The sequence below is a fragment of the Archocentrus centrarchus genome, chromosome 20, assembly GCF_007364275.1.
Source record: "Archocentrus centrarchus isolate MPI-CPG fArcCen1 chromosome 20, fArcCen1, whole genome shotgun sequence".
In the NCBI taxonomy this organism is placed as follows: domain Eukaryota; kingdom Metazoa; phylum Chordata; class Actinopteri; order Cichliformes; family Cichlidae; genus Archocentrus; species Archocentrus centrarchus.
This window is the reverse complement of record NC_044365.1, coordinates 23,384,932-23,410,714: the sequence shown is the minus strand read 5'-3', so window position 1 is coordinate 23,410,714 and position 25,783 is coordinate 23,384,932. Positions and strand designations below refer to the sequence as shown.

Sequence of the window (25,783 nt, the reverse complement as noted above, 5' to 3'; positions counted from 1 at the left end):
AAAGATAAAATGTACTCTTTATGCAAAGCTAACCAGCTGCTGATTTTAGCTTCATATTTATAGATATGCATGGTAAAAGTGCAGAGAAACCATACATGCATAAAGTGCATGAAAGTACTTATTAAAATTAAGAAATTCCTGTTAGCGTGTAAGTCTTAGACTTAAGAAATACATTTTAAATATATGACCTTCTTGTTCTTACAATTACAAGTAAAAATGTGATGTAGCTAAAAAGGCAATTAGAATCTGAGTGTGCATGCTTGGTAGTGTGTGTGTCCGTGTGTGTGTCCGTGTGTGTGTGTGTGTGTGTGTGTGTGTCCTCCCAGCTGTCAGCCTGATGCTCTATTGGGAAATGATTTCTTGATTGACTGCCTGGTTTGCTCTGTGTGTCGTGTCTGTCTTATCCCACTCCTGACCTGTCAATCAATCATGCAGTTAGCAAAAAGGCTCCAATTAAAGTGAAGGGAGGGCTGTGCCATGGGGAAATGAGAAATGCTTTCTCCGTCTCTCTGAAAGCGAGAGGGAATTGTGCTGCTGCAGCTCCCGAACATGCCTCCATTTGGAGAGAAAGCCTATAAAACATATGGCTACCTCAGTGATATGTGATGGAGAAACACAATTTCTCTCTGTGCCTTAATAATGGCAAGGACTGAAGGGGAAAGTGCATCGATCCTGTGACAGACTGAGTGGATTAAAACTTAATCACCTTAGCATGCCCATACTTTTTGTTTCTTTCCACAGTAGGCCAAGAAAAAGGAAAGCAGAGAAGAACGTGGTATCAGTGTGCCAAGCAAGGAGTTTCAAAAGAGCCAAACCTGTGATTTAGAAATAGTACTGCTGTAGATATAGTAGTAATTGAATTAACTGCCTTTTTTTTTTTTTTACAGTAGGGATACTAGTTATTAGTGACATTTTTCAATATTTCCCAACAGAACCTTAATAGCTACAAAATTAGAGTTAATAGTTACTAAACTGTTGATGTGCTGATTTTTAACACATTTCTCATTTTCTTCCTGTGCCTAGATGCGTTTCTACTTCCACATGTCTGGAGATGGTATTGGGACCCTTAGTGTGTTCATCAAAAGTGAAGGTCATCTTCATCTCCTTCTGACCCTGATGGGAGATCAGGGCAACTACTGGCAGATGAAGGAGATCCCGCTGAGCAGCTCCAGAGACTTCCAGGTCATGTTTGAGGGCAAGGTAGGCCGAAATCCGAAGGTTGATATCTGCCTGGATGATATTACCTTCTCTCCAGGCTGCCTTCTCGCTTCCTCAGCTACATCACCAGATAACACTTCTCCACCTCCTTCAGGTACACAATTTACTTTTATTTGATGTATATTTCATTTCATTCAATTCAATTCAATTTATATAATTATATATAATTGGGAGTTATAAATTATATGTAATATCATTTATATATAATTTATATAATGCCAAATCACAACAGTCACCTCGAGGCGCTTTATATTGTAAGGTAAAGACCATACAGCAGAACCAGGCTCAGGGAGGGGCAGTCATCTGCCACGACTGGTTGGGGACAAGGGGAGGGGTCCAGGTCAAAAGACAAACTGTGGAGGAGAGCCAGAGTTTAATAATAACTAATGTTTAAATACAGAGTGGAGAATAAACAGTGTGAAAAATTGGTGAATGAAAAAAAACAAAAAAACACCCGCAACAGCCTAGGCCTATTGCAACATAACTGAGAGACAGCTTATATTATACAAACTGGAGTTTCCTATAAATTTGCCCCCTCTTGCACATGTTTTTTGAAAGTATAGAGGTTTCTCATGTGACATCATGCACACATTGCTTGAGCGTTGTCCGCCTTATTGTACGTGCTACACCCAACAGTCACGAGGGAAAAATGTATATTCCCCGAATGGTTTGCGAGTGGTTCCTGGAGGTTGCAAAGAGCAATAGTAAAATTTGAAAATGTGCATCGCAAATGGAAAATGTTCAAAACTTCCTTGCAAGTGCTTTGGTCAGTAGCAAACTGCATGGAACACCGACTTGTGTATGAGTGACACAACCTGGAAACAGAGGTCGTTTACCTTCAAAGTAAAAGTTGCACCTTTTTATATGTGTTGGCTGCAGTGGTAAGGTACAACTTTTACTGAATCTTAGTTAGTTTGCTGATTCCCTGAATTTTCCTACAGGAATAAAGTTTCATCTATCCAGTGAAAGGTCTAAAAATCTGCAAAATACAACCAAACTGGACATCTTCATGTGCTCCTCAGGGTGAAGTGTAGTATCTGTGGAAATCCTCTCACTTTTTATCACTCACCATCATTGGAGTAAAAATGCTGACCACTTATAAAAATCTATTGACAGAGCATCATCTGTTCTTTGTTCTTAGTATTCATCAGCAAATATTAATACAGCATACTATACTGCAAATTTGGTTAACATACTACCTGCTTACAATGAGAACTACTGTGTCCGATTCAGGATTACTGTAGTTTAGACTGTTTCATAATTGAAGGAGGAGAGGAGAATCTCTTTTTGAATTGTTTCATCCAATTTTTTTTCCCTTGTCTTTGGAAGGATGTTAGACTGGGCCAGAACACATAAATCTCTTTCAAAGCAGGCATTTTGGCATGCCATCGAAGGTGATTCCACATTTTGGTGCCAGCTGGTTCACTGTTATAAGTCACGCCAAAGTCCTTCTAGCGAAAAGTGTCAGCATTTTGTAACCATCTTGGTAACATCTTCATGCAGGTCTTTGGACAGTTATTTTGAAGCCCCAGCCTAAATGAAATGGGCAAGAGCCAGATGTTTAATTTTTATGGTCACTGGACATAAAAGCTGCATGTGTACAGTAATAGTATAAAGTATGATCAATGAAACCTGATTAAAAAAACACTTTGGTTTAATAGTTTGGTGAAAAAAGCGTTTGATTCCCCCCCAAGTTATACTTCTGCAGCTTAGTCCTGGGTCTCAACATGGTCATTTCAGCATGTCTGTGGCCCACCGGGCAAACATCATACAGATGCATGTTATGGATAAGCTAAGAAAACCAATTAATAAGCTTATCTACATATTTGCTACAATATTTGCTACGATAGATATTCCTGCCATCACACAGTTAAAACCACTCTTCTAAAAATCCTCTGCCGTGCATGTACCAGTACAACACAACTGGCTCCTGTTTTGCTCTTGATTGGCTCTTTGGGGATAGAAGTGGGATGTCCACCATCTTTGAGGTCATGGAATTCTCTCATAGACAAGTCATATGCCTGCTGTGAACAAGGCATTAATATAGGCCTTAAAAATCCAGTGAGGCACTGCATGTGTGTCTTCTTACTAGATAAAAGTGATGACCTTTGGGAGCTTCAATACAATATTAACTCAGGGGCCAGATCTCACAGTTGCAAACACTTAAATTCAACAAGGCTTATTTTTTCTGCAGCTGAAATGAAATGACAGTGTGTTTCTGCAAAAGGCTGGATGACCAGATGAAGGCCAGAGTGTAGCAGTAACATATTGGTTTTTATTATTGCTTCTAAAAGACCCGGCCATTATAATTATGACTTTTTAATTCCACTGTGGCAGGGCAAATTCTAGGACTGTAGTCATTTTCTGTAAAAAGCTGTTCAAATGTTTCCCTCTAGGGCTGTTTTATATGAGAATTTTATCATAAAAGCTTAAAGATCGCTGTCATTGAGGGAGAACGGAACAGCAGAGCCTCAAGTTCCCAATTAAATTATTTGGCGGATTTTCAGAAAGATATTACTAAGATGTAGATAACTATAGTTTTGATTACTTTCACCTTGATAGTTTGCTCATACAGGCAATCAGAGAATTAATAATGGCTGCTGGGATATTACGACACCGCCTACACTTGGGAGGTGAAAACTGGAATTGATGAGAAATTGATTAAAATGAGTCTAAAGCTCAACCAATCCAGATTGCAAGGTCAAAGAGGTTAGAGCACAGCCATAGTTATGGCTTTCAGTTTTACATTAGAGACTAGTCTTAATTAAAAATACATTCATAAAACACTGAATTAAATTATTTTCTCTTTTTTTTGTTGAGCAATTGAGCAATAATATCCAGTTTAAACTGAAGCTTTGTTGATATCTTAAAAAAAAATGTTTTGAAGTAAAACACAAAATCAGAAAATATGCTCTGAAACACGGTGTTGAAGCTCTGACCAAAGAAAACTCATCATAGTTTGTATTTTAGACTAGGGAGATGTTCAGCTAGTAGAAGTTCCTCTGCATCCCTTACATTTTTTATGAGGCAACTCTTTAAAAGGCAAGAGACAATGACAAGAGCTGATTTATTGGCATTGTCACTGTGGCTATAATTGGCCTACTAAACGTATTGCCTTTCCATTGTAGCTGATATCGGGAGAGAAGAAGAAATCTGATTGCCTGTGCACCGAAAGGAATAAAAACTGTGAAGCTCCTTGTCATTTTGAGCTGGAGACGGCTTGTATTCAGCTGCAGTGTGATATGTAGGATTGTCCTTACAGCTGTCTCTTTCTCTTACCTCTCTCCCCGATTCACTGTCAGTTTGCATTTGTCTGTTTTGGCACCTATAGTGAATAGCTATGCTCTAATATTAATCAGCAGTTATTAGAGAAGTCGTGTGGTGCTGGTAAGATCCACTGCAGGTTTGCATGCTAATGATGCTTCCATTATTCTTACTCCCCTGCTCTGTTTGGTGACTTTGCTGATACTGTTGAGATTCAGAGGGATCTTCAAGTGTTGTATCCATCTTGAGGCTGGTCACAGCCAAGTTGGTTTGTGAAACAAATGCAGCTTGTGATTTCCTCTAACTATAATGGTTAAAAAAATGTGCATGCATTTAGGTTTTATACATTTAGGTTGTCTAAAATTATTTCCTTTGAATGACCTTGAGAAGGTCACTCATACTTTCACACTGGATGTCTTTATATCTGTATGTGCTGGAATGAGGACCTATTATGCTTTTTATTATTTTCTGTCAGAGATATGCAGTTACACTGGTAGATGATGATATTTAATGCTTGGCATCAGACAGTGTTTTTTTTTTTCCTACTTTTTCTACTCTTGGTTCCCAGCACATAGTCTGGCTGTTCAAACCTCCTGTTTGTGAGGGGCAGCCAATCAGAAGGAAGTTGACTTAAAAGAAAGGGTGGTCTTAAAGGGGAAAGGAGAGAGAGAGGATGAACTGAGCAGCACAAAGGCCCAATATAAGATAATATCTATATGGAGCTGAAAATGAGCAGAATAGGTTCAATTTATTCCAATTTAATGGATGGATTTACTTTGCACTATACATTATGTGCTAAGGACTCAAATGTAAGATATGAAGAGCTTGCTATAGCAGGCAGAAATCCACTGTATAGAACTACCAGTTTGAGAAATACCCGACAGAAGAAATAAAGTCAGGGTAAAAAAGGGCAGAAGGTGTTTTTCTTCTTTAAACACGACAGGATCATTTTCTGAAAGAGTAAAGAAGGAGCAAATAAAGCAGGGTGAAAACAGGAAAGAGAGAGAGTCTAAAGAATATAGTGATATGAAGTGTTTCTTGAAGGTGAAGTCAGGGAGTAACACCGCTGCCCTGACAGCAAGGCGAAGAGTCCACGTGGCCATTAAAGAGACAAGAGGGAGAAGAACTGTGATGAAACAGAAATCTTTCCTCTTTGTGTCTCAGAAGCTGGAGGCTGTGAAGATGTGCGGTAATACTGATGAGAGCAGAGACAGAAGAAAGTGTAATTATATACTGCGGCCCCTCAGGGACTTTTTCTTCCCACAGCTTCGATCTATATAATACCGTCACATGACAGAGCAGAAAGACCGACTGCATTTACCCTCAACATGCACTTGTTTTGTGGCTGTGCCTGAAAAAATATCTGAACTTGCAGAACAATACACGCAAATAGTGATAATGTAGAGTTATGTTATGCGTCTGTACAGTAGACTGCATATGAATGTGTGTGTAAAGGAGAAAAAACAAATTCTCTCAGATTTAAGCAGATCGGCTAAATTAATGTTTTCTCGTTCTTTGTTTGAGTCACTGTTGAGCTTTTTAAAATAGGCAGCAAAAATTTGCCGGCAGCTCAAAACATTTATTACTTTTGACTTTTATTAGACCTGGGAAACATACAAATTCTAATGAAATAGGTTTTCCATTAAAAACTTTAATAATGCAGTGAAAGAAAATATTTTTTTTTATCCTTTTTTGTGGCTCTTTCTAGAAATGAAAAAAGCTATAAGCTGGAAAATTTAGGGTCATATTTTAAAACTTAGCAATCCATTCACGCCCAGTCAATGGCTTTGACATAACAGCTTCAAGATAATAGTTTTCAATTTTGGGGGATATTGTCAGCTGTATGTAAATTCAGTGATAAAGATCCAAGTTTTACTGTAAGGTGTTTCTAATTAATTCTGAATAATGTGCAAATTAATGAAAACAGTAAAATGTGTTAGATAAAAATAGGACCATGTTCCAGTGGATTATCTAACACGTGTTAATGGCATGACTGGGTGACCTGCTATATTTTACCCATTAAACTTCATATCCTGAAATAAATCACTGTGATTGAAACTTTAATATTCATCTTGAGCAACATTCCTGCACCAGGGGGCAGTATGCCACCCAGGGTGCCTGCCACAGACTGTATGCGAGGACATCAGGCCCCTGGTGAGAAGGTGACATTGCCAGCAGCCTTCAAGCTCTATAGTTATCCATGTAACAAGATATAAGCTGGAATTAATGAGGACAAATGAATGAATGTGCATTCAAAGGAGCAGAGAGATAGCCACTCTTGTGGGTTTAGCGGTATGCCTTTAGCTGTTCTTTGAAATGAATCCACCTCCAGCCCCACTATGTACCAAAGCAGCCAGGAGCTGTGGCTTCCTGGCTTCCTATGTGCCTTTGTGGGGCACATTGCTTCTGGTCCTGTGCATCTGAAGAGGAACAAAGGATTAGGAAGGACTTATACCCCTTTCTCTCCTTTAATTACAAGGACCACCCCTCTTCATCACGCCTCATCTCCCTTTCTAACACTCCCTAAAGCCAAGCACTGACCCCACTGGAATGTTTGGCGCCAAGAGCAGCAGATTCCAGCCTTCTCCAGCACAGCCATCCAATGATACAGTGTTTCGGGCTTATAGCCCCATGCCCTTTTGTCTTCCTAAGCCTCTTAAAGACCCCCTGATACTGCATGCAAATGGTCCCCCACCTTTGAGTTGACTACTTAGGCCCTGAAGTTAATGCTCAACTCATGTGGTGCTGTTTAATCTGGTGAAGCACACAGTAGTTATTTTGCTGAAAAAAAAGTCCTTTATGCACAGAATTGTTATTGCACTTTGTAGTTCTTAAAAGAATAGCTTGGTGTTTTAGGAAGTGTACAAACTGGTTCACTTTAAATATTAACTTACAGTACAGCATCAGCCTGTTAGCTTTGCACAAAATCTCCCTACCATTTCCTGTAAAACTCATAATTAACATATAGTTTCTGGAAAACAGTTTGTAGTTTTGCATGCTATACTATTTCTTGGCCTGAAGCAATGACTTCCTGAAATCTGGTTCTTATATCTCTTTTGTATGGGTAAAACAACAAGCATATTCACTTCATATATTTGTGAAAGCAATACAGGCAAGTGGAGAGATATGGAGATAAAGCTGAACCCTTGACCTCCACAGTGAATGGAGCCAAAGACTGTGTTATGTTGTGGGAGCCTTAATAATAATAGCAATAGCAATACATTGTATTTGTTGTCTCTTTTCAAAACACTCAAGGTAGTCTTGCATCACAAAATTAACAAGGACCCCCCCCCCCCCCCCCCCCCCCCCCAAAAAAAAACAAAACAAAAAAAAAAAAAAACTCAAAACAAAACACAACAAAGCACATAATGTTATAGTTGATATACTGATGGTAACAAGTGGCTGGGTCTAAAAAAAGAGCAGTCAGGAGAGCAGCTGAGGCTGAGCAAAGAGCATGAGAAGGGATGTGAGGATGAAGGAAATGCATTGGAGAACGGAGAGCCAGAGAAGATGGATGAGGAGAGGTGTAATGCAATTGGTGCAGGCGATAATCCCCGCTGCACAGTTCCATACAATTTGGAGCTGATTAATACATTTTTTGGGAAGACTAGCAAGAATAGGATTACAGTAATCCAAACGAGAGGTGACCAGGGCATGAAGCACAGTTTGTGAGCTTTGCTGAGAAAGAAAATGACTGGCATCATTTGAATCCATCTGTCCTTTTTGGGGGAAGTGTCACTGCATATACAAAGTAATTCTGAGATGTCACTCTTATCCTGCAATAGTTCAATACTGATAACAATGAGACCAACCATAGGGGTCACTGAATAGTTAAAGTAGATGACAGTGATGTGAACAATGTGCTATGACCATCACAGTAAAGAGATCTCAGCCCAGCTTTGCATCACTCCACTCCTGACACAGGAAGATTGGCAACCTGTCACATGCTTTACAAAAAAAAAAAATAAATGTTTCTGTACATTTAAGAACATATACGTCCACCGAGTTAGATTTCATATGTGTGTTTTATTTCCAGGGTCCTGTCCTTCAGGCCTCCTCCCTTGTGAAAATGGCAGGTGTTTCACTCCAGGGCAGAGCTGTGATTTCAAAGATGATTGTGGTGATGGAACCGATGAAAAGGATTGTGGGACTTCCTGCAACTTTGAGAACGGACACTGTGGCTGGAAGAGCTCCCTAGCTGATCATTTTGATTGGGTGCTGGGTACTGGATCTGTCCAAAGCATACGGCCTCCATATGATCATACACTGATGGATGAGAATGGTATGTGTTTGCATTTTCTCAGTACACTAAAAGAATCTAAACTCTGTGCAAATTTAAAGTTGTAGAATATTTTTTAACCGCTGTTTATCGCTAAAAGGAAAGATTCTCTAGCCCCCTCCTTGAATTACCATTGCATAATTGAGCAGGTGCATCTGTGCTTGTGAGTGGCTTTGTGTAATCAGACTGAATGATTTTTCAAATTTTACCTGTTAAGGCCAAATGGGTCTCTACAATGTTTAATTCATGCTTTTGTAACTTCAGAGACAAAATCAATGAGCTACTTCTCAGTATGTGAAAGTGCACCAGGTGATTTATTCAAGGCTAAAATTCCCCTTTCCTTTTTGCATGATAAAAAAAAAAGCAATGTACATGAATTAATTATCACATGCTTATAATGCAGCCTCTTACATGTATTACCTACCTTAATATTGTTGCAAACATAGCAGCCTATCTACCAACACCTCATATAGCAACAGAGCAAACTTGGTTGATATTATTTCCCCAGTAAAAACTGGATGGATTCTGATTTGTTTTTCCAAATACGATAGTGGTCCAGTCAGAGCTTCTTTTAAAGAGCAAGGACTACTGTTCATGTGGTTAAAACAGAATAACAAATGCATGTGTCTTTGCTTTATAATGTGACATTCCATTGTCATCTTATATGTTTGGTAGCCTGTTTTCTAAACAATGCAATTATGCCATTTAAGTTCAAATTAGCTGTCATTTGCTGCATGGTGAACTGTACTGTCATGGCCATCACTTCTCTGCTTCCAGTGTTCCCATTATAACCCTGAGGTGAAGCTAACTTGGTGTCAGTTGGTTTGTTTAGTTGTTTAAGAAACAGCCTTCAAAGCAGAAGATTCTTTTATTTTGTTCTAATCATTAGTTAATACTTTCGCTTTGCAAGCAAAAGATCGCTGGTTCACTTCCAGACAGAGACACAAATCCCCTTTGGGGTTGCATCAGAAGGGCATCCAGCATAAAACTCTGCCAAATCTAAACATTCAGAGCTACCCACTGTGGCAACCCCTTGTGACAAGGGAGCAGCTGAAAGTAGCTTTTTATTAAAAGGATAATTTAAAGCAGTTCTTGCACACAAACTTCCCTTTGCTAAAAAGTCCAAGAAGCCCGCTAGATGTGAACTTGCATTTCAGATCTATTTTTCAAAAACAAAATGTTTGCTGGGAATGCATACCCTGGATGATTGCAGCCTTTCCAGCCACCACAATAACTGGAACAGCTCAAGGAATGCAACAAAAAGGCAGATGTGTTGACCCAGCCTCCATGCTTCCCAGATCCTTATCTTATCAAGCATATGTGTAACCTGATTAATCCACGGAGGCTGCATCCAAACAAACTTAGCCCAAAAGATGTACTGCAAACATTTTATTTGCAGCGCTGCCAAAATTGCAGTCGCAGACACCACAGGACACTCCCCAGAGGTCCCGTGTCCACACCCCTCGCTCTTAAGGAGGTGCAAAAGATTTCAGTTGTGGTTGATTTAGTGGTACTTCTGGTTGATGGAGCAAAGCCTGCGAACTAGTTCAGGGAGACTGCTGTGTGTACTGTGTCATGCACACGCAACACGCTCCTCACGTTATATACCAAACACACACTCCATAACTGCCAATTTCCCATCTCACCACCCCAGCATCCTCCTGGGGGAGGGGGTTGGGGGTGGGGTTACCCATCACTCCCCAATTTTTGGCTTTACACATATACATTTTATATTTAAGATATGTGCAGGGGGTGATAAGCTCAGAGCCTATTCGGCTGCTTTAATAAATCATTCCAAACATTGCCTGGTGGAGCATCTGTAACACACTAAAGGACACACTCACTAAACAGCATCTTTGTGATAAAACAACCAAGAAGCTTTTGCTGAGCCTGTTTACTGTGCCGTCAGACAACTATTGTTCTACTAAAGAAGTCAGTCAGCAATAACAGCTGTAACTAGACAACAACAGGGCAGAGAAAAGGAAGTTTGTTACAGAGGAGGAGGAGGAGGAGGAGGAGGAGGAGGAGGAGAAGAATAGCCTGCTGTGGCTTCTTCTTCCATTACTTTATCTGCAAAAAAACACCAAGATTGAGGATGTCTTGCAGAGGCATTCGTGTTTATTGCAAATTGTAGTGAGAAATATATTATGTTGCCACTAAGTGTTTCACAGTAAAAGTCTTAATGCAGTTCTGATATAGCTGTGGGGATGCTGGATTACATGCTGCATCATTTCTTGAAAAGGCAACTTAAATCCAGGGTGGTTGAGTGAATGTTAATATTCTGCTGAAAGATGTAGACCATAAAAACCGAGTTTGATTTCATGAAAAAACTAAAATTCAGTCATAACAATAAAAAAGCTGAATATTTCTCTAAGATTATTATTATTAATATTGGTGATGCTGGGTGTAATTTGCTATATCTGCAGAAGCAAAGACATATACTTTATTTTTCTGTTAATTCCTTTTCCTGCTTTCTCCCTTCTCGACTTTACTGAGAAATGTTGAGTGTTCCCCTGTGCCAAAAGGCAGTGAGACATTGGAAGATGTGTCAGAGATTACTGCATGACTCTTGGCCCTCATTCCCCCAACACATTTTGTGACCTTCCTGTGATTTGTCAGAGCTGCCCGTGCAGAGATAGTTATCAACCTCTCTGTTCGCTTGCTGGCTCAGTGCCCTTCTCCTTCACCACTTTTCCTCTATTCTCTCCCTTTAGGGCATTTTGTCTATATGGAAGCAACACCAGTGGGACTGAAAGGCGATAAAGCCCATATTAGAACCTCTGTGTGGAAAGAGTCAAGTGCCTTCTGCAAGCTCTCCTTCTGGTACTACATTTCCCACAAGGCATCAGGAACCATCCGGCTTCTGATCAAGGTAAAGCATGTGCAGGAGTGCATGTAGATTCAGATATGGGCTAACTCAGCACACAGTCAGGATAAGTCAAGCTATGATTATGCTCACTCAGAGTTAGGCATGATTATATTAAATATACAGAAAGAAATGACATCATATTAGCACTGACTACTTGACTTGACTATTTTGACGGAGTTCTTCTTCCTGGTTAGGCATTCAGTTGTATATGCATGGCTGATTCTGAGGGGATTAAATTTTCTTCTTGAACCTTTTTGCTTTATAAACTCTGCTGGGATTGGCCTCCATCCTGCAGTTTGTGTACCCTCAACTTCATTTAACCTTATCAGGCATGACTCAAGCATAAGGTGCTGGTGTTGCACTTGAGAAGACTCATTCCGCTGTAGGAATGTGTAGTTGAACATTTTCCTTCATGTGCAGCATTTGTAAGATTTTCAGTACATGCTTGTGTGTGCTTCAAAAACTTTTTATGCAATTTACAAAAATGTTCAGTTTTTTTTTTTCTTTTTGTCCTTACAGCAGGAAGTACCATAGTACTCCTTTAAATATTTACATATCATTACTCGTGCAAAATAAATGACTGTTCAAGTTCAGTTGATAGAGGCTCCAAATTCAAACACACATGGCAGACAGATTTTGGCAACAAAAGAAAGCTGACTAGTGACAGAATAAGTTGGGGGTGGGGGGTGGAACTAAAAATGAAGGAAGCTGAAAGATTTAGGAGGTCAAACATCCAAAATACTAATAAAAAAAACCCAACTACAAACAAAACATCCAAAGAGAAAAGGCATCTAGTGGGTGCAATAACTGAAACACAGCTACTAAGATGACCTGAGAAACTACACACACCAGAAGCTGGCAATCACAAAAGCACAAAATAAAGGGAAATAAAACACCCAACTACGCACAAGGGACATGATTACCAAATAAAACGGGAAATGACTGCCAAAAAATGGCACAATACTGGAATGCACACTTAGAGGAAACAATTAGAGACTCAGACGGGGGTAAACAACATAGCAATGGGAAAAACAAGAAACATGAAGCAAGAAACAGAAGAAAAGCAAGCTGTAGCTTGTTCCTCTTTGCCACAGAGTTACACAATTTCAATATCTAAGTAAAAACTGCATGGTCCTGCTACTGTAACCTTTTAACAATGAAAATATGAACATATAAATATGTTTGAGATCTCCAATAAAGCCATTGGTTGGATCCTTTGGGCTTGTGGTGAAATTAAATGTACTGCAAACAGGACTGATTTGGGGATTTGTGAACAAAACTAAACTGAATGATTGCAACTGCATATTAAATTAAAACGTGTTCACTGCTCATATGCTTATCTTGGAAGCCCTGGATGGAAAAATTATACTTATTAATGCCATTTTCCTTTCAATCATTTGACAAATAGCCTGTGCTATTGATTCTCCATTAAAGCCAGCTGTAGATTGGATACTGCTATTGTGATGGGATTTGCCCAGTCTTCCAGTCATCCAGCTGGCCCTTGGATTGATTATGTGGCTCTCTGAGAGGCAGGAGATGATAAATGCATGTGGTCTATTTTTACATGTCCACCTGCTTTCACATATGGATTGAAAATGTAAAATTTGCCCTTTTAAAGAAGGTCATCTCTCTACTTTAAAATGAGGCGCTGGACTCATTTACACTTAGAGACACAGACATAGTGGGTGGAGAGTTCAGAGGCCACCCTGTATGATTTTAGGCAGTCAGTGAAGAGAGAGAGAGAGAGAGAGTGTGTGTGTGTGTGTGTGTGTGTGTGTGTGTGTGTGTGTGTGTGTGTGTGTGTGTGTGTGTGTGTGTGTGTGTGTGTACATGCGCCTGACAGAGAGAGACAGGGAGATAAAACCAATAGGCTCCCAGCATTACGTGGCTATAGCTTCCCATGACACATAAATGATGATAAGTGCATGTATGACCTAGAAGGTTCAAAGACAGAAGCACTCTCAGATGATTTCTTTGTGTTATAATTTACATCATTAGAGCACGTTTATAGCCTGGATGTTGCAGCTACATAAATACAAACATACACACATTTGCACAGTCAAGGATACAAATACGCACACACTCTGTAAGCCTCATAGTGTAAATACAGTGCAAGCCATGCATCCTTAAAGGGTGGCTGAAGAACGAAGAGAGTTATGATAATGAGAGTGAGAGGGAGGGGATTATATTTACCTGGCAAGTTCACAAGGGGCTCAATAGGCTGGTCTATTTATATCAGCAGTCCTGTGAACAGCTTCTTTAGTCATTAGTCATCACACTAATGAAGTGTCTGTCCTCAGCAGCAGAGCAAACTGAATAAAGATGGGGGTCTTGGAGTGAATTAAGTAGTATTAATGTACCTGCCAATCTTTAAACTTCCAGCAACGCTGCTTGTAATGTGTCTACATGCACGTCCTGTGGTTGAAGGTATACATGTATTAAGAGGTAATTAGAAGAATGCCTTGTGAAATGGGCATGACATCTAAAACTACCAGGAAAAAAATTAAACAAATAAACATTAATGGGACAAGAGCACAAAGTGGATGCTTGTTCATATGAGAGTGGCTACTGGGAACTGGGAAATGCTGGTTTAATTAGCCCCAATATAAAATATCTAGTATTTTCAGAATAATAATTCATTTTCCACAGAAATAATAACAGGTTCAACATAACTGGGATATGTTTCCATTATCTGGCTTCTCTTAACCTAACACTGGCAATCAGGTTAAGCAGTCACACAGGGGTGGTGATCAACTCAGTAAGTCAACCCAGTGTTTATCAATCTGGCTACAAGCATATCCATGTTGAAGAGATGATGCAGGCAGCATCAGACCAATCACTAACATGGATAAATTTAATATTAGAGTAAAGAATGAATTAAAAACAGAATTCAAACACAGGTTTAGTCTACTTGAAAAATGTTGTAAAAAGTTTTATATAAGGTCCACAAGTGCCTTATTTCAGGATCACATATTAAAGCATACAAAACAATAAATTTGTTGTAAAAAATGATAAAGGAATAAAGTTGCACCTAAGAATCTATATTCCTTACTGATACTCATCAAGGAAAGACAAAGACTTTAGATGCTATTAAAAACTTTAGACCACCGTACAGAAGTCTGAGGGATCCTCCTGGAATTGTTCTAGAGAACTAATTGAGTAGCAGGCAATGATTTTGAACCTATTCATCTCTAATCTAGAACATAACCTGCTCTGGAGCAGGAAGGTCTGGTGGTGATGGTGGTGATACATACCAGTAAGAAACAAACTGCCTTCGTAATGCTGAAAATCTAAGCTTAACCCTGTTTTTACCTGGAGAAGCCCAAATCTTACTTTATAGTATGGTCTTCTGGTCTTCTGGGAGAAGCTGAAGTGAGTAAAAATGCATTAAAGTGATTAAAAAATAATGTCTGGAAAAAAAAAATTGGTCAAAACAGAAAGTGCTTATGGTAACAAAGCACCATGCAAACATAAATATAATAACTCTGCCAAAATGTTGGCTTATTTAGTTATGGAGCAGAAATCCTGTTTTTTTCTTCTTTTTTTTTTTTTTTTAGGAACACACTTTCAGCATCTACATGAAAATACTGTATTGTACTGAACTGTATTTTTATATCAAACTGCTTCCCCATTTTCTTGGCTGTTTCAACAGTAAACAAATTTCATCTCGGAAAGATCCATTCTTTCCCCTTTTCGTGCAAGAAATATTTTACTTTCCTTGTCATATATTTTTCATAATAGGCTGTTTGTTTGCCTTACTGACTGATGCATTTTGAATCAGCCTACCATAACGATGACAGCAAAATTACTACATAGCTAGCTATTTGCTCATTAATATAGTTATATATGGTGTTGTGGGTTCAAATGTAGCCTGCCATTATGGTGAGCCAAACATCTCACAGTCAGCCACAGAGAGGATGATCTCCCTGAGTAAAATATACCATGAAGAGGCTAATCATTTGTGCATGTTTCTAGACATGAAAATAAAACGCAGATTTGTCCCCAGTGAAACATTAAAATGTTTTTTAAGTAAGCAAAGAGTGAGTAGAAAACGTGAATGTGCTTTGAATAAAAGGTAAGTTGACAGAAAACAGCAGCCAGCAGTTTTATAAAATGAAAAAGCCATGAATACAAATTGGATTTCAGCTTTGTGGAACATTCAGTATATGGTTAAGACATCGAGGATTTCACAGTTTCAATAAAATAAGCATTTTGTTGTGAGCACAACTTTGTTTCTTTGTTCTTTTTCTCACCCTCCTGACTTTTACTGAGGGATAATAAAAAGAAATTATGCAAATATATATCATCTCCTCACTTTGAGCAAACCAAATTGGTGGCCACACTGCCTTGACTGCAAGCTCAGGAAATGAAGCTTCAAATTGATCGAATAAATGCCTCGACTGATATGCCACCCAGGCATCAAATGTGAGCTACGCATGCCTGTGTCGTGCACTTGTCGCTCTCTCTCTGGCTGCCTTCATGGATTGAGCCTTTATTCTGTGGCATAAATCTGGATAAGTCCTGCTGTAACGCTGCCTATTAATGTATGCTCTACTCTCACAGTAACAAGATTATTTCAAGCCAGGGGTCCACTGGCATAAAGAGAGAAGACAGTCTGTGCAAGCCTCACCCAAGGGTGCATTTTAATAGGCTTTCAAACTGCAGAGTAGAAAGTGACATTGCTTGTCCTCTGCTTTTGAGTATATTACACCAGGTTCCTTTTCACTGCAGCCAACCCTCTGGTCACATATTGCAACCTCAAGTGCAGCATGTTTGTTGCCTTATTTTGTTAGAGCTAATGTTTACTTGTTCACCTGACATGTCCAGGATGTTTCACTCACCTGCGATTGATTCCCTGCAGCACTGCCCTTAAAACTGAATTAATTATGTGAAGCTATAGACCTGCAGTCTTTTCTGTCACCTTTACAAAGACCAGGGGATGGAGAAGGTGTCATAAATTATTAGAATTACAGCAGTATTAATATCAGACTCATGAGCTTCAGCAGGATAGGTAGTTAAATCTATATGTTCCACCATTAAAAACCCTGTGCAAACATACAGAGAGGTACAGTATATAGGCCAAAAACAGTCTGTACAATTCGAACCAGCTTGAAAATGAAATATTTGGTATGACAACCTTTATTTTTCAGTACAGCCTAAACTGTCTTAGGCAGCTTTTACTGCAATTTCTTTAAGTAGTCTTCAGGAATAGTTCTCCAGGCTTCTTGAAGGACATTCAAAGCTCTTCTTTGGATGTCTGTTGCCTTTTGTTCTATTCTCTGCCAAGATGATCCCACTCCGTTTTAATAATGATGAGGTCCGGGCTCTGAGAAGACCAATCCATGAATCATAGTGTTCCACTGTGTGTTTTTCCTGTACAGCCATGCTTTTACTGCATTGGCAGATTTTTATTATTTTTTTTGTGTGATCAAATTTTTATTGCCTTTACACAAACATAACATGTAAGCATTACCATCAAAAAGTACAATTAAAGGTAGCCCAAAGAGAAGGAACCCACAAAACAAAATGCCAAAATAAAAAAACAACAACAACAAAACTGGTCCAGAAGGAGGCAAGAGAGGAGAAACAAGAAAAGAAAGGCGGAGATGAACAGCCAGATACCAAAGGATAAGGATTCTCCACTACTTGGGCCCAAAGTTTAACTGCCTCTTCTTTAGCTCCATGGATTCAGGCTGTGGACAGTTCGAGATAAACAGCATCCATGTGCGTGAGCAGCCACTGCCGCCAAGTGAACAAGTGAAGTTTTCACCTTGTGGCAATCAGCTTTTTAGCAGCTGTCAAATGGAAAGTGTGTTCCTCTCAAAATATAGCAATATAATTTGGAAACGGTCCTCGAGTCCCACACAAAACCTCAAGTAACCGGAGATTGCTAAGTGGAGCCTGCCATGGGACACCATAGGTCTTCAGTCTGCAGCTGAAGATAAAAGAAGAAGGTAGAGCTCTGCAAATTAAACTGCACAGAGAGTTCCTCAAACACATCGCCACGAGAATGAATGCAGATTGCTTGAAAAACCTTCAGAAAGCCTAGAGAACTACTGTTCAAGTTAAAAAATAAAAAACCTGAGGGTTGGCTCAAGACTTTTATTCAGTACCTGTTTGGGTGTTTTTGGGAAAGTTGTAAAAAGGCAGTTTTGATCCACATTGGCTCTGCTGGCCAACAATTAGCTGACATTTTTTACACTTCATTCTTATTCTTGGCATAATGCTTTTGCAGATCTAACCCCATCAGGTTCTGTCTCTTCAACTGCACTAACCACAAATGGTTCCACATGCTTTCAAAAGAAAAGTTAAGAAAAGCGGCTGCTTTTCATTGTTTGTGGGTGAGTTATTCAGACGTACTGTTGCCAAGCTAAACACCATATCCCAGGTGACTTTTCACAGTTTGGAAACTTTTCTGATAAACCAGGGATGTCACTTTTGTCTCACTTGTCCACAGAAGGGTTCTGTTAAGCTCTGTTTTGCTTCATTCTGGTCCCGTTACTATAATGGCAGAAAATGCTTCAACTACAATCAAGTGAGGCTGGTTAGACATGCAGTCAGGGATTAGTTTGCCATCCCCCTCGGCCAAAGAATAATGTAACCATTCATTCATGTACTCAAAAAAAAAAAAAAAAAAATCCTCTACAGGTGACAAATAGATGCAGATGTCTTATGGAAAGCAGTTTCAGGTTTGAGAAAAGACGAGGATCGCACCGGGAGGTTGTTCAACCTGAAAACAATCTGCAGTATTTTACTGATGTGCGTATAATATGGACCAACTGCCATAAGTACAACATGTCATAATATAACAAGATGTCCCATGCACCGCCGCTTCTATTTAAGTAAACATTTTGTCGTGGTTGAACAGCCGTGAATAAGTTCCACACATTCTCTTCCTTAAACCACACAGGACTGTCGCCCACACAGTAAATGAGACCAAAGTTTCAGGTTTCATTTGTGAGATTTGAACTTCTGAACTACAGTACTGTTAAAATCTAATATTAGGACATTTTCTACTATCTTCACCATCAGCTCTCTAGTTTTTGTTACCCTTACGCCAAAAGTATTTGATTTTAATATCAAGTGATACAACTTTATAAAAGTCCTATTGATGCTTTTGACATGACAATAAAAACCAGCGATGAGATGCCGGCTCATAAAGACGCACATCCACTAAACCCTTTTCAAAGTCACATTTGCTGTTTCAAAGCTGTATTAGTCATGATTTAGTGCCTGGCAAGTACCATGGGAAAAGGCATAGTGGGCTTACGGAGGAATACACATCAGTTTGTCTTTTAATAGGTTCCATATGTGACATGAGAGAAACCCATTGCCATAACTCAGAAAGCGGGGTTTCCATCTGAGCAGCAGGTCTCAAGGCAGGGAACTAATTACTCCTATGTTATGCTAACGCTAATAAGACTTTATGATTTCTTTTAGGAGTCTCTGTCTGTGGCTCAAAGTTTGAAAAATTATTTTCTGACAACAATCACTGGTGTAACTCTTTGAAATGATATTCCAGCTCCAGAGTAGTACGTGAAATGCTACCACATGATCCTCTTTTTTTCATCGCTGCTCTTCTCCACAGATGGAGAACAGTTTAATGGAGGTGTGGAATAAAACAGGACATCAGGGCAATAAGTGGAACCGAGCAGAAATCCCCCTGAGGAAGCTCAGGAACTTTGAGGTCATATTCGAGGGAGTACGCTTAAGGGACGTGAGCGGTGGAGCAGCCTTGGATGACCTGCAGTTCATAGACTGTTCCCCAAGTAGGTAACATGCACAAACAGTAAACGCTTTTCTTTAAGAGTGTTTTGTTCCAGAACATCGTTTGGTTAATTGTTTTATGATTAAATGTAATTTTTTAAGTGTCTTTTTATTTATGTTTGTATTGGTACATTGTGACAGGGGAGTGGAACTCCCGGCAGTACCACAGACTTTTTCTAATTTCTTAATCATTTGAGTTCTGGGGATGGCATTATAACTCTGTCCTTCTTCCATTGTGGGGCATGAAATATGACAATAGCTGAATGGACTACCATGAAAACTTGTGCAGACATTCATGATCCTTAGAAAATAAATTGTGACTTTTTAAGTAAACTGTCTCAGTAAGTATTGAACTAATTGCCATGATATTTTATAAATATATTTACTGCATCAATTTTTGTGGCCCTATACATTTTTATCTAGCAACATCAGGCATCATCGATTTTTAAATCACCTGATAATGTATAATACACTGCTTGAAAAAAATTTAAGAAACACTTAATCAGAGAATGGCATCAAGTCAATTAAACTGGGATACTGATCTGGCCAGTTAAGCAGCAGTCATCTTTTCTGAGTGTTTTTTCACTAGTTTTGCATTTGGTTAGGGTCAGTGTTAGTACTGGTAGCACGAAGCGATACCTGGATCCTACAGAAGTTGTACAGGTAGTCCAACTCCTCCAGGATGGCACATTAATACCATCAATATATGTCATTGCCAGAAGGTTTGCTGTGTCTCCCAGCAGAGTTTCCAGAGCACAGAGGAGATTCCAGGAGACAGTTACTCTGTAAAAGCTGGACAGGGCCATAGAAGGTCCGTAACCCATCAGCAGGACTGGTATCTGCTCCTTTGTGCATAGAGGAACAGGATGAGCACTACACTCCCACAAAATGACCTCCAGCAGCTACTGGTGTGAATGTTTCTGACCAAACAATCAGAAACAGACATCATGAGGGTGGCCTGACGTCCTCTAGTGGGCCTTGTGCTCACTGCCCAGCACCATGGACTGGCATTTGCCATAGAATACCAGAATTGGCAGGTCCACCACTGGCACCCTGTACTTTTCACAGATAAGAGCAGGTTCACCCTGAGCACATCAGACAGACATTAAAGAGTCTGGAGAAGCCATGGAAAATGTTATGCTGCCTGTAACATTGTTCAGCATGACCGGTTTAGTGGTGGGTCAGTGATGGTCTGGATAGGGTTATCCACAGAGGGTCGCACAGACCTCTACAGGTAGGGCAACGGCACCCTCACTGCCATTATGTATCAGGATGATTTCCTTGGACCCATTAAGACCCTATGCTGGTGCAGTGGGTCCTGAGTTCCTCCTGGTGCACAAGTATGGGCAAGAGTATGCAGGCAGTTCCTGGAGGATGAAGGAATTGATACCACTGACTGGCCCCCACGCTCGCCTGAGCAATCCAATAGAACACCTCTGGGACATAATGTTTCAGCCCTGGTCCACATCTGGGAGGAGATCCCCCAGGACACCATCCGTCATCTCATTAGGTGCCTGCTCCAACATTGTCAGCCATGCATACAAGTTCATGAGGCCATACAAATTACTGAGTACCATTTTGTGTTGCTGCAATGAGATTTCAGCAAATTGGACCAGCCTGCTGCATCATTTTTTCACTTTGATTTTCAGGGTGTCTTTGAAATCAGCCCTCTGTAGGCTGATCATTTTCATTTCTATCAAACAACGATGCATCCTTTTCTTACTAACACATAACCCAGTTCATATCAGTATAGATATCCAGCATGATTTTAACCAGCATTAAAACATTTCAGGACTTCAGTGAGGTAAATAAAATCAGACAATAAAATCTGAGTGAAGAGGTAAAAATGTAATGACAAGAGACATGTTTAGAAATAATTTATAAAAACATCTTTAAAAAAAAAAGAGAAATGTATTTGGATATTTCAAAGATGTCATTGATTTGCCAGATATATAGAAATCGAATGATAAGCAGCAAATTCAGGCATGCTAACATAATAAATTATGGCAAATATGGCAGACATCAGTCATCACAGACCATCTGTATGTTTATACTGTATTGTGATTGCAAGCATGCTGGTATTTAGCTTAAAATGAGGGTGCTGAGTAATTAATTTGGGTATTTCATTTTTGTTATTGCAGTCACAATTTTAAAAACTGAAGTTAAACACAAGAAACATAACAGATTAAATATATAATGACATATAGGTAAATAAAAGAAATTCACTATAGCAAAACAAATACCTTAATAAGGAAAAATTGAAATAAACACAATTAAATAAAATGTAATTTGAATACAAGTAATAATATAATAAACAACAAGTAAACTATTTCAAAATCAGCAAAGCAAAAACAGAATTTAAAATGACTTACCAAACACAAACACATGGAGAGATTAGCAGCAATGAAATTGAACAACTTGTACCAATGACAAAAAAGAAAAGAAAATACAATTTTTTTTACTTATAACAGGGAGAGGAATAAAGAGCCAGACCCTCGAACAAAGCAACAGGCAGAGACAGAATTAATTTATACACTGTGCAGCTCAAAAAAAGTAACACACTAATACTTTTTTGGGTGGCTCTTAGCTTTGATGATGACACACATTCGATAAGCGTATGTGATGCCACATTTATTCCTATCCAGAGTTGCATTCATTTTTCACCAAGATCTTGTATTTATAATGAAAGAGTAATGCATAAAGCCTTCTCCAGCATATTCCAAAGATTCTCAGTGGGGTTCAGGTCTGAACCGTGCGGTGGCCAATCCATGTGTGAAAATGACGTCTCACGCTCCCTGAACCACTCTCTCACAGTTTGAGCCCAATGAATCCTGGCATTGACATCTTGGAATATGCTCCTGTCATCAAGGAAGAAAAAAAATCATGGCTGGAAAAACCTGGTCATTCAATATATTCATGTATTCGGCTGACCTCTTTTTTTTTTTTGAGGGGGTGGGGGCACAAAACATTCCTGAATCTAAATCTCAAATCTCATGGAATGCTCTTACCTATTTGCTTAGTTAGATCCAGATGGTGACTTTTTAAAAGTTGTATTGCATTATAAATACATATATTGTACTGGATGGTAGAGTGTACGAGTAATTCACTAAATAAGTATGAATTGCAGAATCTGTGTTGAAAGTCATCCTTTTTATCTCTGCAACAAAGACTGTCAGGTAGATGAAAGCCAACCAACAAAAGTAAATGATAAATAATGCAAAAAAGCACCTTCACACACTATCTGAAGTTTTTTTTTCTTTAAACTGAATGAAACTGCAGGCAGTATTGTAGGTGAGCAGAGCAGATAGGAAAGGTTGTTAAATTTCATTGTCCAAAAAAGGAGCAGTAGAGTGGAAAGGTTTTAAACGCCAGAAATCTCACCACCTGGCAAAGTAATCACAGACTCGCTGGCTCTCGGCGAACCTCTGCACGTATATTACTGTCGCTTTGTGCACAGTGGCAGTACAAATCTTTCTTATTGCTTCTTAAATTTAAAAAGCAGCTTTAATTCAACTAAACTTTTAAAAGTAGGGGGGGAAGTATCTATTATTAACTTTGCATTCATACCAGCTCATGTCTGATGAAGTTTGGAGAATATCCTTAATCTTGTCTTTGAAAGTAGCCGAACCCCTGAACCAATCTCTTTGTAAATGTAAGATTAAAGTATAGCAGTGCACAATGTAAACGCTTACCAGTTTACTGCAACTAAATAATTACAGCAGCTGCAGTGACCCATAAAATAAAAACTCAAAAAAGAGTTCAGCCCGCACTTTATAATGTCAATTAAATGACTTGAAACATCTCCCTTGCTTTCCTCTGTGCTTTCTTTATCAAAGTATTCTTCCAATAAGCTTCATAAGCGAGATATAACTATACTGTGAAATTATTTTATGATCTTTCCAGCTGATAGTTTGTGGTATGAAATTGATTCTGTTGCTGGCACACACTGAGAGAGAGAGAGAGAGAGAGAGAGAGAGAGAGAGAGAGAGAGAGAGAGAGAGAGAGAGAGAGAGAGAGAGAGAGAGAGAGAGAGGCAGAACTGGTAGGTTTGATTTTCTGTGGGATGACAGTCGCTGACAGACGCCGTTTGATATTTATGTCCGAGACAGATGTTCCACATTAAAGAGGACCTGGCACAAGGCTGGACACCATGTGGGATGTGCCCTGCTCTGCCAAGGCCCTCTCCATCTCCAGTGTACACATGTTAACAGACATATCCAGGAGAACACAAATACTGACCTACAGACAAGTGGAGCCATAGATCAAAACAAACTACAGACACACACAGGCAGCAGGCAGTTTGTCTGTCCAAAACCAAATGATGCAGAAAGACAACTTTCATCAACTTTTAATGCATGCTAAAATGGATTTTCAGTTTATTATACGATGGGTTTTAACCCCACTGACCTCCCAAAATGAAATTCAACTCTTTCCTCATTTCAGTAATCATTTAATGTTGCTGCTTTTGAAGTTTAACCATACACACACATCCACACAGACGTGCATAATGTTGTATGTGTGCTGTCTGTGATCCACCTGATCTGTTTTCCTTCCTCTCTGTTCCATCTCAAACAAGGCAGAGCAGGAGGAAGGAGGCTTTGATTTCCCTGACAGGCCTTTGTCTGCTTTTGTTTACCATCATCTCCTCTGCTGTTCTTTGGTGCTGAGCACAGGAAGTCTGTGTTTTAATAATAAATTACTCAGCATAGGATTTCATCTAATGCCAGATTTAATTCCTCTGGATTAGAAAATGGGAGTGAGGTTCTTCTCAAACGGGGTCATCCTAAAAAAGATTAAATTGCTGAGGAATGATAGAAATGATAATTATTTACCGTTTTGATGAATGTCAATAATTATCTGTATGCTTTAGGTGCTGTGGAGGTTGTTGGTTGTCCTGCACCAACAGACTTTGTGTGTCGCAGCGGCCACTGCATTGAGTCCCACCTGGTGTGCGACAGCAAGGCCGACTGTGCTGATGAATCGGATGAAACAGACTGCGGTGAGTAGAAATGAGAAACAGCTCTCTTTTTGCAGAGTAGAAAGACTTTGATTCAGTACTGCAAACATTTTCTCTTAATCGCTCTTTCTTGCAGACAAAATAATTAGCTTGCCAGGTGCTTGTAGCTTCAACATGGAGGAAGACCAGTGGAAAGAGAGATGCCAGCTTTCTCAAGACCCTGACGATGACTTTGATTGGAGGATCGGTCACAAGACTGAGACACCAGGGGCTGGCCCTATCACTGACCACAGTCAAGGTCTGCAGCTGCTCTCCTCCCAAACCTGTCTCCTCAAAAAATATGATCATATCCAACAAGGTTCAGCCATAGAGGGCTGCAGGAAGGAGTCCTAAAGCTAGGAAATGTTAGCATTTTGTTCTTCTGGTTCTCTTGTCTCAAAGTAAGTGGGTTAAATAAAGTCTTAAGTTAAGATGATGTTTTGTTCTACAACTCAAAATACATAAGTAACTACTCCACTTGTGTATTTTGAAGCTTTTTTACTTGTCTCAGAGAAGCTGCTTGCTACATAACAAATGACACAAAACTTGTTGGGGACATTCAAGTGAGGCGAGTGTGTTGTAGTTTGTTTATAGTTTAACATTGCTTTTTACTTTTGGTGGTTCCACTTACACTTCAACATTCATGAAGTAGATTTAATTTTTGAGCATTACCTTATTGAACAAATCATGTTTCATAAACTTATTTCCCACTGAGCATATTTCCTTTTGATCATCTGAAAAGCCTGTGGAAAAGCACATTGTATTATTATTATTTTTTTTTCCTCGCTTGTCTGTTTTTTTTTATTTCCAAGGGAATCACAGCAATACTCAGTTCTGGGTTTGCTGCCATTCTTGTGACAATCTCTTGAAATCCAGTATTACAATATTAGCATCTTCTCTGATCCTTCTGCCAGCAGGACAGCATCATTTGTCAACACCTTTCAGAAATGTTAAATATATTTCATTAGCTGTTTTCACGTGCAGCCCTGAATATTTTCTGACTGTATGTGAGAATATTTTATTTTTTACCTTGCCAGATTCCTGTATAATCACAGATTTTTTTTTTTAGTCTAACCAGACTTTACCAAGTTTCTTGGATAAGGAAACATCATATATATGTATCCACCCTTCATGGTTTCTTATTGGGATGATTGTGTTTATGGATGAAATGAGCATAAATGCAGCTTTAAATGTCCACCCAAGGGTCTAGTTAATAACACTGTCAAAAAACAAACAAACACACAAGTTCTCAAAATTAAGAGCAGACAACATCTGTATTCTCCTGACAGCCTCCATGTTTTCAGCTCTCTGCCGGCGCCTTTGTAATTACAACTTGACAGCTGGAAAACAGGACCATGTGTCACAGACAGGAAGGCAGGGTTAAAAATAC

The 25,783-nt window shown here is 39.3% G+C and overlaps 1 protein-coding gene across 1 annotated transcript in view; it reads left to right on the top strand.

Annotated features, from left to right (window-relative positions):
- malrd1 (MAM and LDL receptor class A domain containing 1) overlaps positions 1-25,783 on the top strand; it is a 71,657-nt gene that overhangs the window by 29,638 nt on the left and 16,236 nt on the right. The window contains exons 18-23 of the mRNA XM_030757047.1: positions 1,024-1,312; positions 8,519-8,764; positions 11,476-11,633; positions 19,219-19,399; positions 24,268-24,396; positions 24,491-24,652. Coding sequence (XP_030612907.1) covers positions 1,024-1,312; positions 8,519-8,764; positions 11,476-11,633; positions 19,219-19,399; positions 24,268-24,396; positions 24,491-24,652 — 1,165 coding nt within the window. The remainder of the gene's footprint in view (positions 1-1,023; positions 1,313-8,518; positions 8,765-11,475; positions 11,634-19,218; positions 19,400-24,267; positions 24,397-24,490; positions 24,653-25,783) is intronic.